This window comes from Helianthus annuus, chromosome 16 (assembly GCF_002127325.2).
Source record: "Helianthus annuus cultivar XRQ/B chromosome 16, HanXRQr2.0-SUNRISE, whole genome shotgun sequence".
Classification (NCBI taxonomy): domain Eukaryota; kingdom Viridiplantae; phylum Streptophyta; class Magnoliopsida; order Asterales; family Asteraceae; genus Helianthus; species Helianthus annuus.
In genome coordinates, this window is record NC_035448.2 from 198,009,651 (window position 1) to 198,027,262 (window position 17,612).

Below are 17,612 nucleotides of genomic sequence, written 5' to 3' on the forward strand. Positions count from 1 at the left end.
AAACGCTAACTGATTATGCATGTATTACGTGACTAAATGAATGCTTGTTGATTGTGTTTACACGTGGAATGCTGTCTACCTGCCTTAACGACGTAGTACTATAGTTTGGACTCAGCACCCGTTCACACGGGGGTTGTTAAGGACAATTACTTGCATGGATTACGGTGGTAATCATGTATTGCGAACTGTCTCGGACAGTCAACCCGTAGTCATTGGTATCGATAGATCCATGTCGATAATTAACATGCTTCGTTTTCCTCTGTGTACGTGCTGGTTATGCGTAAATAATTTCGAACTCTATATGCTATTATCAAACTTGTGTGCTCACCTTTACATTTCATGTATTGACTTTATTTCAACGTATGTGACAGGCAATTAGGATGCTTATCTGCTAGGAAAGCGAGCTAGGAATAAACGTCTAGAGCATAGTTGTCTGTAGATCTTGCAGATCGAGTCTCTAGAAGCAAAACAATATTTATTTTATTTTATTTAAATCTGAGTTGTCGGAACAGAATTACTTGACTAGTTGTTATCTGTAATAATTTATTGTATTATTTGGGATACGGTATGGGACATATCATTTAACTGAATAGTATTAATAGTTGTTGTGGAAACTTCTGGATAATCTGTTTCGCTCAGTGCCATGCCCCGATGATTCCGCCATCGGTTGGGGTGTGACACATGATAAATGAACAACAAGAGTTCTGAATTCATAATTAGACATGAATATCAAAATACATGACAGATGAACAACAAGAGTTCCGAAAAATATCACATTTTTCTAGTTAAAGAGACCGTGATCGACACAATTGCTTGATTATCCTTCTTGGACTTTCTTCCAGTTAGAATTTGGCCATACCTCATGAAAACATCATCTAGTATTGCTTCACCAAAGTGATTAGCAACCAATGGCTCAATCCCAGCTCTAATAGCTTTTGCCACACCTTGTCCTACACCATCACCTGTTTCCGTCGATTCTAATGTATCATTAGCATTTTTCTTTCGCTTCCATGCCTCCCAGTTTACATCGAAAATCTCTAGGTGATCGATTGTGAAGGAACCTTCCATCTTCACCAAGTTCATGATCTCTGTAGGAGATGCTGTGTACTGAGGAAGGTTGAACGAATCGAACTTCTCTTCTTCTACAAGGCCCTATTTTAGTGATTATTACAATGTAAATGCTTCAAGTTAGGACTTTTAAGTTTCATAAAGCACACAAAAGCAAAGAGTAGTAATAACAAATATAGCATATAACCTTGTGATCTAGTTATGTTAAAGGGAAAATGACCAAAAAAACCCTGAATACTTCTTTTACCAAAATAATCACCCACGTGTCTATTTTTTCAGACTCCACGACATGTGAGCGCGGGGACATGGATAGCCTGTGCCCAGCCAAGATCCCATAATCTTGCGCAAATAAATGTTAGATATTTTAGTGTAATCGAGATTAATTTGTTGACCAAAGGGAATTATAATATACATCGAACAAGTTAGGAGGTGCGAGAGTACCCCTGGGAGTAGAGTCCAAGGGGTGGCAGCCTCTGGTGGGGTCCAAGGGGCAGAGCCCCTGGCTGGGGTCGAGTTGGAAAAAATATTTTAATTAAATTGATTTATGGAAAATGTCTTAGAAAATTATTTTTTGAATTATAACTGCCCAGTGCCCACAGGTAGTTATCTGCAATTGATCCCTAAATTCGTATACACAGTGTTTTGGCCTTTTGGTCCTCTTCCTGGTTCATTACGAATTCACAAAAACACATACAGTTGTTCTATTTCTCGAAATCAGAGTTGTATCCAATTGAATTATTCGGTAGAACCACCAAAATAATTTGATCTGTGAGTGAATACACGTCTCTCTGATCGTCTAGTTTTATAAAATTCCCCAACAATAAACATATAAAAAGGATAACTTTCTCACCAAAACTCAAGTTAAAATCTAGATAAATTTATATTCTTGATGATGTGAAATTCATGTATATGAATAGCTCAGTACCTCAAGAACCATGTCTTTAAGAGCCATAGCGAACGGCCTCCAAAGGTAATAACTTTCTTCACCGCGAGGATCATCAGTTGTCCTACCGGCTAGTGTCAAGACCATCCGCCCGCCGGCCATCACCTCCTCTGACCGGCACCTCAAAAAGCCCAAGAAATCCTTTTGAAATTGTTCAAAGTAGGCCCTACTTACACTCTCCGGTGTTGTGCTGGATAAGTATATATTCCCCTTGTTGATCTCTTCTAAATCTGGAAGCTGCTTAAATATAATTGACATTTGGTAACATTAATGCTCTATTGTGTTGATGTAGTTAGAGTATATTGGACCATGAGAATTGCATTATTATATTTGAATAATTTATGGGCTCAAACTATACTCACCCCACTGATATACTAACGCATAATACGGGTCGTATGGGTGTTATAATGACTCAGGCCATAATTCTATACAGCCCATATAACTTTTTTTTCCGTCATACACGATTTGGGTTGGTGTACGTATAGTAGCACTCTTTTCATAAAGACAAGATGTACACATACCTGTGACAACCATTGAAGACTATACGAAGAGTGGACGAAATTCAGACTTTTCATAGGGAAAAGCCTGCCAAAAAATGATCCAGGAACTCCAGAGAAGTAGCATACCGGCTGATGGTATTGCACATCCCTCATTTTTCCGTCGGTTGTGTTTCCTTGGAGTTGGAGTTCTTGCAATGCAATGAAAACGGTATTGAAATCATTGGTTGGCAGATCGTTTAAGTTGATTTGAAGTTCAGGAGATTTATAGCCCATTTCAAGGCTAGTCTTGGCGACTGCATTGATGACCATGGATCCCACAAGAAGCGTGTTTGGTCCCGATGAACATCCAAGATCCGCCATAACTAGTGTTTTGGGAAAGTTGACATTGTTGTGACACAAGTCGCTTATTGCTTGTTCTATTACTCCTTTCGTTTTCATTATTCCCATTCTCTATCACCAAGCAAGAAGTTCATTAGTTTCACTACTTAACATGTTTTCTATTATTTTGTTTCATTTTTAAAAGAACATATGTTTGAAAAAAATAAATAAATGATTTGTTCTATTCTAATAAATGAAATGTATATGTTAGATAAGATAAAACAATGAAAAAATTAGGGATTATGGATGCATGAATTGCCACACCTGAAGTCCTGAGTTACTAGAGTAACTTGCCTCTCCGATTCCACCATTCATATGAAAGAACTTGACCATGTCCATCTTTTTAATTAGATATCTATTTGGCAAAAGCACACAAGTTTGAAGTGTAGGAACTTATAAGTTATGCACTTATTTATAGGGAACTCGTATGCCTGCAAGCCCGGTTGCATACATATAATAATTCAAAGCATTGATATGTGAGGGACCCTTCCAACAGTTTTTTAAACCCTGAACATTAGAGCCGTTCAAACCGCTTGACGCTCGTTCGGAAATTGCTCAGAAAATGCTCGTTTGATTTGACGCTCGGTTGTAAACGAGCCGCTCTGCGCGGTTCGGTTTGTAAATGAACCAAGCATGAGCAAAGGTCCGCTCGGCTCGGTTCGGCTCGAATTATTATTTTTAAATATATATATATATATAGAAACGGGATCAGGAGAAAACGCTCAAAAGTGTAACACGTGTCACGCCGCTTAGAAAAGGGCGGAGGGGCTTTTATGTCCTTTCATCTTCTGCTTTTCCAGTTCCGCTTTTCCCAATATTGTTGGTTTTTAAGATTTTTTGCGTTAACCAAATTCAATATTTAATGGCGTTTAATGGTTTCATCTAGGGGTGAGCAAGAAAACCGAAATAACCGAACCGTAACCGAATAACCGAATCGAAAAAACCGAACCGAAACAAAAAACCGACGGTTCGGTTTTCGGATTTTTAATAACCGAAAATTTCGGTTCGGTTTTCGGATAAACTTTTTCAATAACCGAAAAAAACCGAACTGAACCGATAAGTTACAATCCATATATTTTTATGTTTAAGTTTAAATTGTTTAAGTGTTTTACCCAATGCTAGTAGAAAATGTTAATTTTATTCTTGAATGTTAAGTGTTTATAATAAAAACATTATAACTGGATTGATAAATATTATATAAGAATATTCTAAAAGTATTTATGTGCGCCGATTGGTTTTAATACTTACAATTAATTGAGGTGAAATTAACTCACAAACTTAAATGAGACATTAAAAGAATTAGTTGTAATGCCAGCGTAAATTGAGTTCAACATGAAAAAAAGGGATGGTCAACATTAATTGGTTTTATTAGTTATTAATATGCCAAATGCTAATGAAATTCTGGCAACATGTGTAACTAGATCACAATGGGTTGCTGCTTTATTGAATGGGCCGATTAGAAATATGCTAAAAGTATTGGGCTGCTGGATTATGACTCACTTGGGGCTAGAGATTGTGGGAGTTGTATTGGAATAAAAACACAGCAGCCATATTAATATGAGGATGTTTGTTATTGTTGAATCTTACATAATTTTGTTTTAAAAACCGAAATAACCGAAAAACCGAACCGAACCGACGTAAAAACCGAAAAACCGAAACCGAAAAAAACCGAAACCGAACGGTTTTTAAAACCCGAAAACCGACATTTCGGTTTCGGTTTTGATTTTACCCAAAAACCGAACCGAACCGAACCGTGCACACCCCTAGTTTCATCTTATTAACATTTTGGCGTTTATGACGTTTATTCAAATCGTATGCCATTGTAATCCAGGGGTCAGGAAATCTATTTGAATGGCGTTTTTCAAGGCGTTTTAAACAAGTTGTCCCATTGTTCTATTATTTCTTATAAACATTTTGGCGTTTTGGTTATCTTGGCGTTTTACAATTGTTGGATTATATTTCAGCCACAGTAGAAAAAAAAATACAAGCGAAGAAAATAAATTAAAAATCCTAATCGGATCTCTCTTCACAATATTCACTGTCATTAGTCTCTTTGTTCTTTAATAGTACAAGAACTGACACCAAAATATGGCGTTTTATGTAAAACTTAACAAACCCATCGGTTTGATTTTTTTGTCTGCTCGTCTGTTGAAGTTGCTTTTTTTGTGGATGTTTGGGGACATAAATCTATGACATGTGGGTGGGTTTTTCGCTTTTTCTTCATGTTGATCTTCATCTTTATCATCATCCCACTTTTCAATGTTATTGATCTCTTCTCCTCATCCAAGCCTTCTTCAAGAACAAAAAATACAAAATGCCATATGACTGACATTGGTATCTTTTTCTTGAATTTTTGTCCATCTCATGCAGCAAAATCTTTTTGAGTTACTCGCCTCCGCTAACAATTCATTCAGTGAAACTTGACGAATAACAATACTGAATATCCAAGAAAGCATATTAGCCATCTTTGATTTTTTTTTTTGGCATTTTACAGTGAGTGGTATTTAGTAGTATTGGCGTTTGTTTATTTATTTTATTTTATTTTATTTTTTGGTTTGATCAAATGGAAGTTGCTGAGATGTATCATTTTATAGGATCTCTTTTTGGCGCCTAAGTTAGGCGGTGCGTTATTATAATAAAGTATTCATCTTTTCAGTTACAATTTGTAATTATTGTTTTTGACAGGCTTTATCTCTGAAGTCTGTAACACGTCCCATCTTTCAAGTTTGACATTTTAGATTCTAATATAATAAACTATCTTCAATTTTTCTGATTTGAAATTACTGTTTCTAGTTACATTTTAAAGTTTGTTTTTTATTTTTTATTATTTTTTTGTTTTTTATTTTTTATTTTTTATTTTTTTAGGTTTTTTATAATACTTTTTCAAACTAATTTTATTATAGTTTTGGAGTTTTGGGGGGCGTTTAACGGGATGATATCGTTTAAGCATTTTGGGTGTTTTGGCGTTTTTATTATGGCGTTTTTATTATAAAACAATCAACTCAAAAGGAAAATAAAAAAAAAGAATACATAAAAACAAGTTTTTTTATAATACTTGTCCAAAGTAATTTTATGATGTTTTGATAAACGCCAAATGTGTAAGATATTTGCCTTTTTGGCGTTTTTATTAGATGTGGCGTTGTTAATTAAATAACAATCAACTGAAAAAGAAAATTAAAGAAAAAAATATTGATCTTCAAATCTTCACTGTCACCAGTCTCTTTCTTCTTTTGAAGCATCTTCACTGGCTGTTTCGACTTTCGTATGAAATCAGCCTCTATTTCTATAATCTTTGTCCATCTCATGCAGCAAAATGTTATTGAGTTTACACCATTTCATCCAAAATGTTATCTTTTTTGGCGTTTTACCGAGAAAAAGAACGCCTCAAAATAAACCATCTTAAAACTGTAAATTTGATCATGCTAAAATCAATAAAGTGTTGTTGTATGGTGTTGGATAACATTGTTAATCATCAATTAAGAAAGATAACTGGCAATGTTGTCCACACCATACAGCTACACTTTATTGACAACAATATATTTGATTTTTGGGTTTTCTGGCGTTTATCAGTCGAATGGTATATATTAAATATGGCGTTTGGGATTTTTGTTTGTGTTTTTTAATTGAAGGTCTGAGTTGTTGTGTATATAGGATTTTTTTGGCGGTTTTTTAGGCGGGATTTTACTATAATTAAGTTTGGCGTTTTATATCTAATGGCGTTTTTAGCAGAATGCTGTGTGATTTTTGTTTTGGCGTTTTATTTTCATGAGATGGCGTTTTGTTTGGAGTAGTCAAAAGACGCTTTTACCCTTATTGAAGCACGTCCATGTAATAAAATTGATGTTATTTACGAAAATGCCACTGCGCCAATCTAGTCCATAGATTGTTTTGTTCGGACGATTGATCAGCGTTCTCACCGTTCTCACACTTTCTACCGTTTTCTCTAAATCCCGACCCTATACATATATATACATATACACATACATATATAAACATGTATAAAATATAATTTATACAAATACACACACACCTATATATATACACACATATACATATATACTTAAATATAAATTAAATTAATAGTAATAATAACGAGACTATCGTTATTCGTATGGAATATGATAATACGAAAGTTGTCTCCAAAAATCATTGGGTCCTGGGCGAATAGAAAATACGGGCCCCTAAAATATAAATTATAAAAAAAATATATAAAAAGGTAGTAAATATATGAAAATGAGTTAATGCCATTTGAATGAACATCAATCATTATTGTAACATGACAAAATTAGGCAATTAATGTCATTTGTTTTTAATAAATAGGTAACAAACAAAAAGAAACACAAAACACAACTAAACCAGATGACGCTGGCATTAGAACCCCACGCGTCTTCTTGCTTATAAGACTACTTGCAAACCACCAAACAAAGCGCTTTAACATGCTCTTTTCTGATTCTGTATGTATATATTCTAATTTTTAGAGCATAAAACTCATAAAAAAAAATTCCTGCCCTCGGAGGGTTTAGGCTTTGAGTCGTCGCCCACCTCGCCCCCCTTCGGGCCGGCCCTGGATAATACAATCCGGTTACAAACTTAAATGAGGAATAAATATAAAGTACAATTTTATATGTACGATGATTCAACCGCTTCTTTGGTAGGTGCATCAAATGTCATTCATCTCGTGTTCATGACTCTAGCATTCATCTGTTGTGTCTTCAACCATGCTCTTTGACTGCACCACTTAGCATACTAAAATATTAACAGTTTTTGCCTTTTTGGTTGAGGATCGTGTTTGACACGAGGCCTTTAAAACAAATATCACGCCTCCTTTAAGACAAACGTGTCTGTCTCCCATGGTACAACAACTGAAACAATATTTGTACTGCCGGAGATAGCATAGGGTATAATGGTGTTCTAATTTATGTGGAATAATAAAAGGATGAAGTTGGTGATGTTGGAAGAATTAGAGATTACTTCTGTAAATTCTATAAAACTTTGTACACAAACAATTTCTTTAGTATCTCTCTTTCATCTTATTTTTCTCTATTTTCTTTCTTGTCTCCAACAATGAATCATGAGGTCCTTTTTCACTACTAGATAATTGGGTTTTTGCTACCGCGTTTTCGGTTGCAAAACGATGGCAATTGCCTTTTTGCCACCGTTTTGCCACCAAAAACTCGGTAAGAAAAACACAAATAGCTATTGCCCTATTGCCACCTATTTGCTACCGTTTTATTTTTTCTACCGTTTTGCTACCTTAAGTTTGCTATCGTTTTGCTACCACTTTGTATTACCGTTTTGCTATCGTTTTGTTTTGCTACCATTTTGCTACCACTTTTTGCTACCATTTTGTTTTGCTACCGTTTTGCTACTTTCCATTTTTTATATCTACGTGCTCCGTTTCCTTTCTTTGCAAAATCTAGCCATTTATGATATTTCAAAAACAATAAACATTCAAATCAAAACATCAAATAACGAAAATTAAAACATCTAAATCCATACATTCAAACCACAATTGTTAACATAGCTTCAATGATCGTCATAGCATATTTCTTTCCTTTTCCATTTCAGCCATCAACTCTTCTATCTTCTATAATTACGCTGAACCTTTCTTTCTCTTCTTCCTTTTCCTTAATGAGCTCCTTGAAGACTGCCTAGGTAATTCTAAACCACTCCCAGTTAAGCTAGTTATTCCAGCTCGGTCTCGGTCTGATAACAGATAGACTAACATGACAAACCAATACATATTTTAGGTCAAACCTTTGACAGGCCTCGGACTCAAATAATTGGCAAATGCATTCTTTACCTTGATCACATGGTTCGATAGTGCTATTCAGTGACCGGGAACTTGATTATCATATCCTACACCAATGCATACAACTGAAGTCAGTAATTTACCACTTTATGTCTTCTTTTATTTTTTGAATTTAGTTAAGAGTGTAAGTAACAAACCTTATCACACACAGGGAAAGTGTCACTTCTTTCCATCCATTCAAGTATGCATGCCAAGTGAAAACGATGCTCACATTTCGTGATCATTTTTTGGTCTTCTTCATCATATTCTGCAAAAAGTTAAAAAAATGTGCGTGCTTTATATAGTTTCACGTAAATAGAAGCAATAATAAGGACCCCTCTAAAGATGGTTCATGTAAGCAATATACGAAGTTTAAAAGTATACAAGAAGATGTTAGCCGGTCAGGCCACCCCTTCTAGACCATTACTTAAAAAAGCAGCCTATTTTAAGTTGACATGTTACCCAACCCGCCTATCTTGCCACTTCTAAATTAAACAAAGTTATTAGCGCTTAATAGGCTTAGCCAAACTACATCTAAGTCGAGAATATTATAATCACCTTCAAGGCTTCTTTAGTTTATCAGACTTCTTAATCTCATCTTACGTTTCTTTTGTCGCAATGAGTTCAATGTTGGTAATTTCTTTGCAATCGGATCCTTTGGCTTCTTTGGTAATGGTTTCGACACTGTTACTGTTAGTTATTTCATATACTATGATTCTTGAGTTTTGACTTGATCGATAAGCGAACGAGTCAAAATAGGCACCTTCACAAGTTATTTAAAGATTATCCCTTATATCTAAAGATTAAAAAGAGAGAGCTAGAAAGTCAGTAAATAATTTGTTATATGCTTACCTATATGTGGTAGCCTCAGTGAAATATGTTCCAATTACCAAATCGATGATCGGATTGAAACCATCCCGTTATATGTTTTAGATTTTTTTACAGCAAAGAAACTTCAATTAAAAAGGAACCAAACCCTTCCTGTGAAAAGCTGGACTACATGGCACAATAAAGCAACAAACATAAGCAAAACAAAGTCCTAGAACATATAAAAACCACCCTAAAGAACAGTTCAAGGGATCAGAAACCCACCAGCAATGTTAGTTTGTTATTTTGTTTAAACTAGACGAGACTGACTACCTTAATTCACAAAACAATGTTTCATCAGTAATTCACAAATTGACCAAACTAAACAGAGTGGGTTGGTTAAATATAATTATATTCATATTCATATTTACACTTAAGTAGCATGTCAACGTTGATTTGTTATGTCAACGTTGATTTCTTAATAAAAAAAGCCTAAGCATCACACACACACACACCCCTGTATCTATGTGTGCTATGTGTATGAATATCTATGTGTGCATTTGTATAGTTGAAAAATCTACAGGGTTTACTAATGCCCAAATAACAACAAACAAGAGTTAGTAAATCGGCAAAACCAAACTGAAATAAGAACCCAACTTACCCAATATCTATAAGCAACAATTTCAGCAGGAGTATTCTAAGGAGGACAAGACCCCAAAGCCCAAACCGATCTGCTTAATCGTTTTGATCTGAACCGCTTCCTGAGTATTCTCTAGAAGACAAGACTCATCCATCATCAATCACCAAACGTTTTCACATTGACACCTGAAATTGCAGGTTTAACAAATAAAATTCTGCCAAAACGATTCCGAAAAATCTAGTAAGATATTATATTCAGCAGACAGGAGGTACGTTGTGTCTTGTGCAACATATTAGCATAGTATTTATAGTTGAAAGTGGCCTCTCCTGCTGTTAGCCTAACAACAAAATATAGCAAACCGTAATTTATTTCCAATAATCCAAAGAATCCAATTGAATTTGAATGAATAAATCTGAATATTGATTCCATATTTACAGGAATATTGATAAACATACATGTAAAATATTTCTAAAAATTTCTTCTAGCGTATCGCTAAACTTAGAATAGAAAAAATATCCAAGACCAAGGCACAATGTCTAAACAATGTTATAGTTTTAGTCACTTACATTCTCTTTCTTGGTATATTCATCATTCACTCTCTTCAGTTCTACTGTCAAGCTTCGACAATCATTCTGACGCTCAAGCTATCACAATGAACAAAAGCATGTTTAGCATATGAAACACAACATCAAATTATACTAAAAACAAAAATTAACCAATCTAGTAATCACATCACTCACCTGAGTAGCTAGTTTACTAATAGACCATGTATACAACTTCATCACTCTTTTCATTTTCTAGAAGTAATATTAAACTCAAATCCACTTCCTTTGGTCCAAATACTTATTAATCAAAATTATCACAGCAAAACTAATAGTTCAGGTGCAATTAGGTTTTCATTTCGATCGTTTCAAACTCATTTTTTTTCAAATCCAAAGTATCCAATACTACTTACGCAATGCAAAATCAAAATTCAAATAACTTTTGTAACCTAACAAAATGCATGATTAGATATATTAACAAAGAAAAACAAAATTAAATCCACAAACAGCTATACACTTTCATCAATTAGATTATTGCAGTCGAACAATCGCTAAATTTCACGAGAATAGAATGATAAACAATAAAAAACGAGATTAAAATCCACAAACATCGATACAATTTCGTAAATCCAATGATTATAGTCGAATGATACCTAAATTTCACGAGATAATACAGAGAATCAAAAGCAAAATCGTTTTAGGTCATAAAACACACCTGATTTGAGAGTGTTGGCGGTGAATTCAACTGCTACTAGCCTCTGCTGTTCGGATTTGCGGATTGAATCTCAGAGTTTACTGGATGAAATCCTACAAAAACGGTTATGAAATTTAGGTTTTGACGGATAAATCGATGAATCTAGGTTTAGGTTTGATTAACCATTTGATCGAATTGTGAGGAGAGGAGAATCGGAGATGAACCTAGGGTTTACGATTTGGTCGAGGTTTGATGGAAGTTCACAACCTATTTGGAGGAGATGGGTAGATGAATAAGAGGTATGAGGTGAGCTACGCGTGGGATGTTTAATAAGGGGACACGGTGGCAATAAAATGTAATTTTTGATACTAGTTTGCGATAAAAAAATAACCTCACGTGGAAAGTTCTTGGTTATTTTGCTACTGTTTTGTTTGGTAGCAAATTATGGTGGCAGTTGCCCTATTTTGTAGTAGTGGAATTTAAACTCAAAACCAAAACTTCATATTTATTTTTTGTTATTTAAAGATAATTAACACAACAAAAACCTTCAGAGTGAGTCAAATAAAGGATTAATTTGATTCATAACTTATTAATGCCATATTAAACAAAATAATAAGACATAAGGAATATTTTATTATAAAACAACATCTATCACAAAATAACCAATTTATGACAAAAATGAATTTATACTAGAGTCACCAAAGTTTAGAAATATTCACTTCAATCACTCAACTTCGAGCAACGATATACCATTCATCTCCACTATGATTTGGATGTGCTCTTGTTCGCTTTGAAACTCTTACATCATAGAACACAAACTCATAACTATTTTCTGTATAAACCATATATAAATACTATTATTTTTGTACAAAATTTGTGAAAACCCCATTTTCATGAAAATTTTCAAAAGTCTCTACCTTATTTAAAGAGAAGAATGTTGATCACTACCAACATTAGTAAAAGCATGTGGTGATCACTAGTAAGATTAGTGAGATGATACGAAGTGATGACTATCTTATTATTGAGAAGTTGTTACATAAATTTAAACGGATTGGAGAGATGTTCTTAATAAAGACCAATAAGTTTTCGTAAGCTAGATTGATTAACATCTATCTAAACAACTACAAATTTTTCTGTTAGCATGGTGATATTTGTCGTCTATTGTAAACTTGTTCATTATCGTCTTGTAACCAGATTTTAGCATGTAATATTATATTTTACAAATAACCAATGATTTCTATAATGTGATCATATGATTAAAAATGTAGAATAATTTCTAGAGTGAATATTAGCACATATTGATCCGTGAATACTATGTAGACACAAAAATGATATGTACGTGTAAATTGTATTTTTAGGTACTAATTAATACGCATTATTTGCGAAATCTCACTTATTGAATTATTTATGACTTTTACTTAGGGCTATTAAGGAGCCGAGCCGAGCTAAACCGAGCGACCCTTTGCTCATGCTTGGCTCATTTACAAACTGAACCAAGCTGATTGGCTCGTTTACAACCGAACGAGCATTTTACGAGTGAGCATTTTTTCTAAGCAAGTGGTGAGCGAGCGGCTAGTGATTTTAACAATTATAAATTTGGGAAGTTTCCTTCGATGTTTCCGTTGTTGGGTGGCGGCCGAGGTCCGACTGTTCGAGGATAACACTTAGCCTGAGGACGTTTATCGCATTGTGGCGTAATGTGATAGCTGGACGATTGACGAAGTACGATAATGAGAGAAAGAAGTCAAAATTGTCGCTTCACGACTTAGAGTTTTACTATTAAGCTTAGTGTTAAATTTTTTATTAAGTTCATTGAGCTAGCAAGTATATTATTATTTTATGGTTGCACATATTGGAATTTTTTGCATAATTAGGGAGTTTGAACAAGGAAAGAGTGTCTTTAGGTGGGCTTGAAAAACCTTTTCAATTCTAGGTAGTTCGCTGTTTGAAACAACAAACTTCTACCTTACTTCTGAAAAAGTTCTGTCAAAATTCAGATTGCAGGGAAGTTCGCTGTTTGAATTACATAACTTCTGGAAGTTTTCTGTTTGAATTACATAACTTAAATAAGTTTGTTGTTTGATTTAAATATGTAATATAAGATCGCTGTTTCATGTAAATAACTTAAAAAAGTTTGTTGTTTCATGTAAATAATCTAAAGAAGTTTGCTGTTTCATATTGATAACTTAATTAAGTTTGTTGTTTCATATAGGTAACTTAATTAAGTTTGCTGTTTAATATAAGATATTTCTTTTCATGCAACTGTTGGTGTGATTTTCAAGATTTGTAGGTTCTTTATTTCTAAACAAGATCTGAGATGTGTTGGTATGATTTTAAGTTTTAACTAATGTGTTTCAATGTTTCCACACATTACACATTGAATGGTAACTACACATTACATGTGTTATATCTCAGCAAATCTATACTTTCTATAAAAGGAGAAATCCAAGTGATATAAGAAAAGCTGATGTGTCAGCGGGAGAGGGTGTCCAACAAGACTTTTCTTATCTCATTATTACATCATAAAGCCTAATATATAAATCACTTTAATTTGATTTCAGACCACTGTCTTGTGTATTCAAATGGTCTGGCCCACATTCCAAAGGGCAAACATCTGCTCTTCTATAAGAAAGTAGCAGATGCTGCCTTTGGCAAATGTATACCTAGCAGCAGCTGTTTTGAAAATGCGGGTAATTTGAAATTCAAAATGCATGGGGATATGTAATTTTCAATTAATGCATGCCACTCACTCACTTCTGTCAATTATCTTCTTATATAAAGTGTTCTCTACTTTTGTATTTTCAAACCACATTTCTAATGTATCTCTCCCTCAAACCCCTTCTTCTCAATACTCAGCATTTGTTCATAAAGGATAACAGAAAACTAAAGCTCTCTCTGTCCCACTTTCAGAATAAATTTTGGGGATATGTGGTTTTCCTTGATCATGGTAATGTGATATATATGATTATGTTTGTTTTTCTTTTTGATTTTTACTAAAGTTTTGTTATCTGAGTTATGACTAAATGATGATTGTGAATGATCTGCTGCAGTTGATGATGATGATGATTGTTCTACAGTTGTTTCCAGTGTCATTGTTTCAACATCGTGTAAAGTATGTGTTTTTTGCTACTCTAGTTTTGAAATTTTGAATTCTTAATTTTGAAGTGATATACTCTAATTCTCGGTTTATATTTCAATCTAATCCCAGTTGTTTGAAATTCATACAATCTGCTGCTGGTTATTATAGGTTTGTATTAAAAGAAGCATAAAGTTAAATTAAACACAAAGAAAGATTATTAATAATGTTCATTTAAATGATGATTATGTGTATGATTTTGGGCAGATGATGATGATTTAGAACCCGCAGTAGTTCCTACTAAACGCAAGAAAGGATCTGCTACTGCTGTAAGATAACATTTTATCTTACTAGAGTAATGGTCTTTCCTGCAGATGATAATGATGATGATTGTTCTACAGTTGTTTGCAGTGTCATTGTTTCAACTTCGTGTAAAGTATGTGTTTTTTGCTACTCCAGTTTTAAAATTTTGAATTCTTAATTTTCAAGTGATATACTCTAATTCTCGATTTATATTTCAGTCTAATCCTAGTTGTTTGAAATTCATACAATCTGCTGCGGGTTATTATAGGTTTGTATTAAAAGAAGCATAAAGTTAAATTAAACACAAAAGAAAGATTATTAATAATGTTCATTTAAATGATGATTATGTATATGATTTTGGGCAGATGATGATGATGTAGAACCCGCAGGAAAGACCTACTAAACGCAAGAAAGGATCTTCTACTGCTGCATCTTGATCTGTTCACGAGAGATCAGGTTTCTAAAAACCTGATGTTGATGCATTGAGTACTTCCGTGGAGTTCATGGCGATTCTCGAAGATATACATTGATGCAATTTAAAGCTAAAAGCACTAAATTTGTAGCTAAAATCACTAAATTTTTGCTGTTAGGTTCGTAAATTTCTTGGTGGCGTTGTTAGATTTTAAAGTTTGGTTGTAATTTTAAGCTGAATTAGTATTATTATCTAATTTTTATTATCATCGTGTAATTGCAGATTGGGACTTTTAATGTATAAGTGAAATTGTTTTTGAGTTTAATTAGATTATGTTGATATTGTATCAATTTCTGTTAGTGTATAGAGAACATCTGCTCTAAATCATCATCTGCTGATCTAACGGCTGTTTGACTTGCTACTGTTGTCAATTACTATCATCTGTTGTTGCCAACATCTGATTGACTTGCTACTGTTGGAAACAGGAGAGGCTTAAACAGATGTTCGCAATATCTTTGTATTTCAAACTATTGCTCTATATTTAAATGTCAAAGGTCTGGCCCACATTCAAGAGTGTAAACTACTGCCCATAGCTAAGAAAGTATAACTTAGTAGATGTTTCCTTTGGTAAACATATAGCATAGCAGTGGTAAAAAAAATGCCGGTAATTTCAAATTCAAAATGCCTCGGGATATGTACTTTGCAATTAATGCACGTCACTCAATCACTTCTTTCTTATGTTAAAGGCGTCTTATAGGTAAATGAATAGGTTATTTTTAATTATAATAACGTGTTTAATTTTATATTTTTCCCATGTAAATGCATTAAAAGCCTAACGACTGTCGCATCATATTCTTTAGTCATAACCGCCTTCATTGGGTATATAAAATACATTGGGCAGTGGTTTTGATCATTACCGTTTTCATCCATCTACTCAATTATCTTCAAAAGTTTGTTGACGAGATTTTCACAAGGCTCTATTCAGAATGGAAAGAAATGGGTTTCAAGTGATTGTTGACGAGATTTTCACAAGGCTCTCTGCAGAAGATATTGGCCGTTTCAAATGTCTTTCCAAGAAATTTTATAGCGAATTGTCAAGTATGCATTTCAGATGATGCATGCTCTCCGAAGAGGAGATTCAGTACAAAAGAAACTATTATCTTTTAAAGATACGTCAATTGTCATTGACGACGTAGTTGCTGGTACTTTGAATGTTGTTAGAAGCAAAACCTTAAGTTTTCCTAACAATGTCCACCCTAGCAACTTACGTATTCTATCATAATTTAATGGTTTGTTGTTAGTTTGCAATCAAGGGATTTGCTGTCAGTTGATTCTTTGGAATCCAACTACCAGGCGCTATAAGGTTTTGTGTGATGACTACTTCAATTACAATCATCATCGAAACTCTGATACTGGTGGAATTTATTTTGATCAGTTCAATGATCTGAAAGTGCTGAACATCAGATGTTACCGTAATGTAACTGCTGCTCGTGTTTACTCACGACGTCGTGAGTCATGGAGAACAATAAATGCCGGTAGCATAAATAATTATGGTTCAAGTGGTTATTCATGGTCTACAGGAGTTTATGCTGATAAAACCATATATTTTATGGTTTCAAATTATTGGTATCCAGTAGGTGAGAGGAACATCGTTGCTTTTGATGTTATAAGTGAGACTTTCAGAACGCTTCATTTTCCCGAGAGTATTATAGTCAATCCTTGCCAAGGGCATTTTTTGACCATCGCAAAGAGGCTGCATATTATTGTTATTGGAAAGTCTGCTGAGCTAACTGCTGATTTGCTCAGATATGAAGAAGAAGGCTGGATGAAGGTGTTTGTTTTCAATAATCCTCGTGTAGTTGATTATGTAGATAGGCGTCGAAGGACTAATATAATTGAAGACAACAAATGGCTGATAACAAGCATCTGGGGGGATATGATTGAAGTTGATCTCAGCAACGAACTTCTGAAATACCTCCAACATGTTGACAACTTCAATGGTCAGAAAGGAGCTTTACTTATCGAGACTACTGTTTCACCAATTGATTAGGAATTAGGATCCTGTATTTTATTGAATGTTATTTGCTATTTTGACAATTGTATTTTATATATAATTAGTTATGTTAAAATTATTAATCAAAGCTCTGTTATTTGCTGCGTTAAAATTTTATTGAATGAATATTGATGTTTGAGAGTGTAAAAGCTTGTAATATTGTCAAAGGTCTGTTTAAATGATCAAAGCTCTTTTATTGCGAACAGATGTTTCAAAATAAAATAGTGGTTGATACATCTGTTGACTTGGGTCAACAGATGGATGAACTTTGTATGCTGTTTGACACTTGTAGTTTTTATATAATTATTTCTGTTAAAATTATTAACCATGTTTGTTATTTAAATTAAGTAAATAAATATTTAGGTTTGAGAGTGTAAAAGCTTGTAATATTGGCAAAGGTATGTT

General features: G+C 33.9%; 1 protein-coding gene across 1 annotated transcript; it reads right to left on the reverse strand.

Moving 5' to 3' along the window:
• Positions 1–689: 689 nt before the first annotated feature.
• Positions 690–3,253, reverse strand: LOC110915347 (salicylate carboxymethyltransferase). Its single transcript, XM_022160027.2, has 4 exons — positions 3,154–3,253; positions 2,533–2,961; positions 1,994–2,248; positions 690–1,152 (listed from the first exon to the last, which is right to left on the reverse strand). The coding sequence occupies exons 1-4, from the start codon at positions 3,226–3,228 to the stop codon at positions 772–774; spliced, it is 1,140 nt and encodes a 379-aa protein (XP_022015719.1). The 5' UTR covers positions 3,229–3,253; the 3' UTR covers positions 690–771.
• Between the last annotated feature and the right edge of the window lie 14,359 nt (positions 3,254–17,612).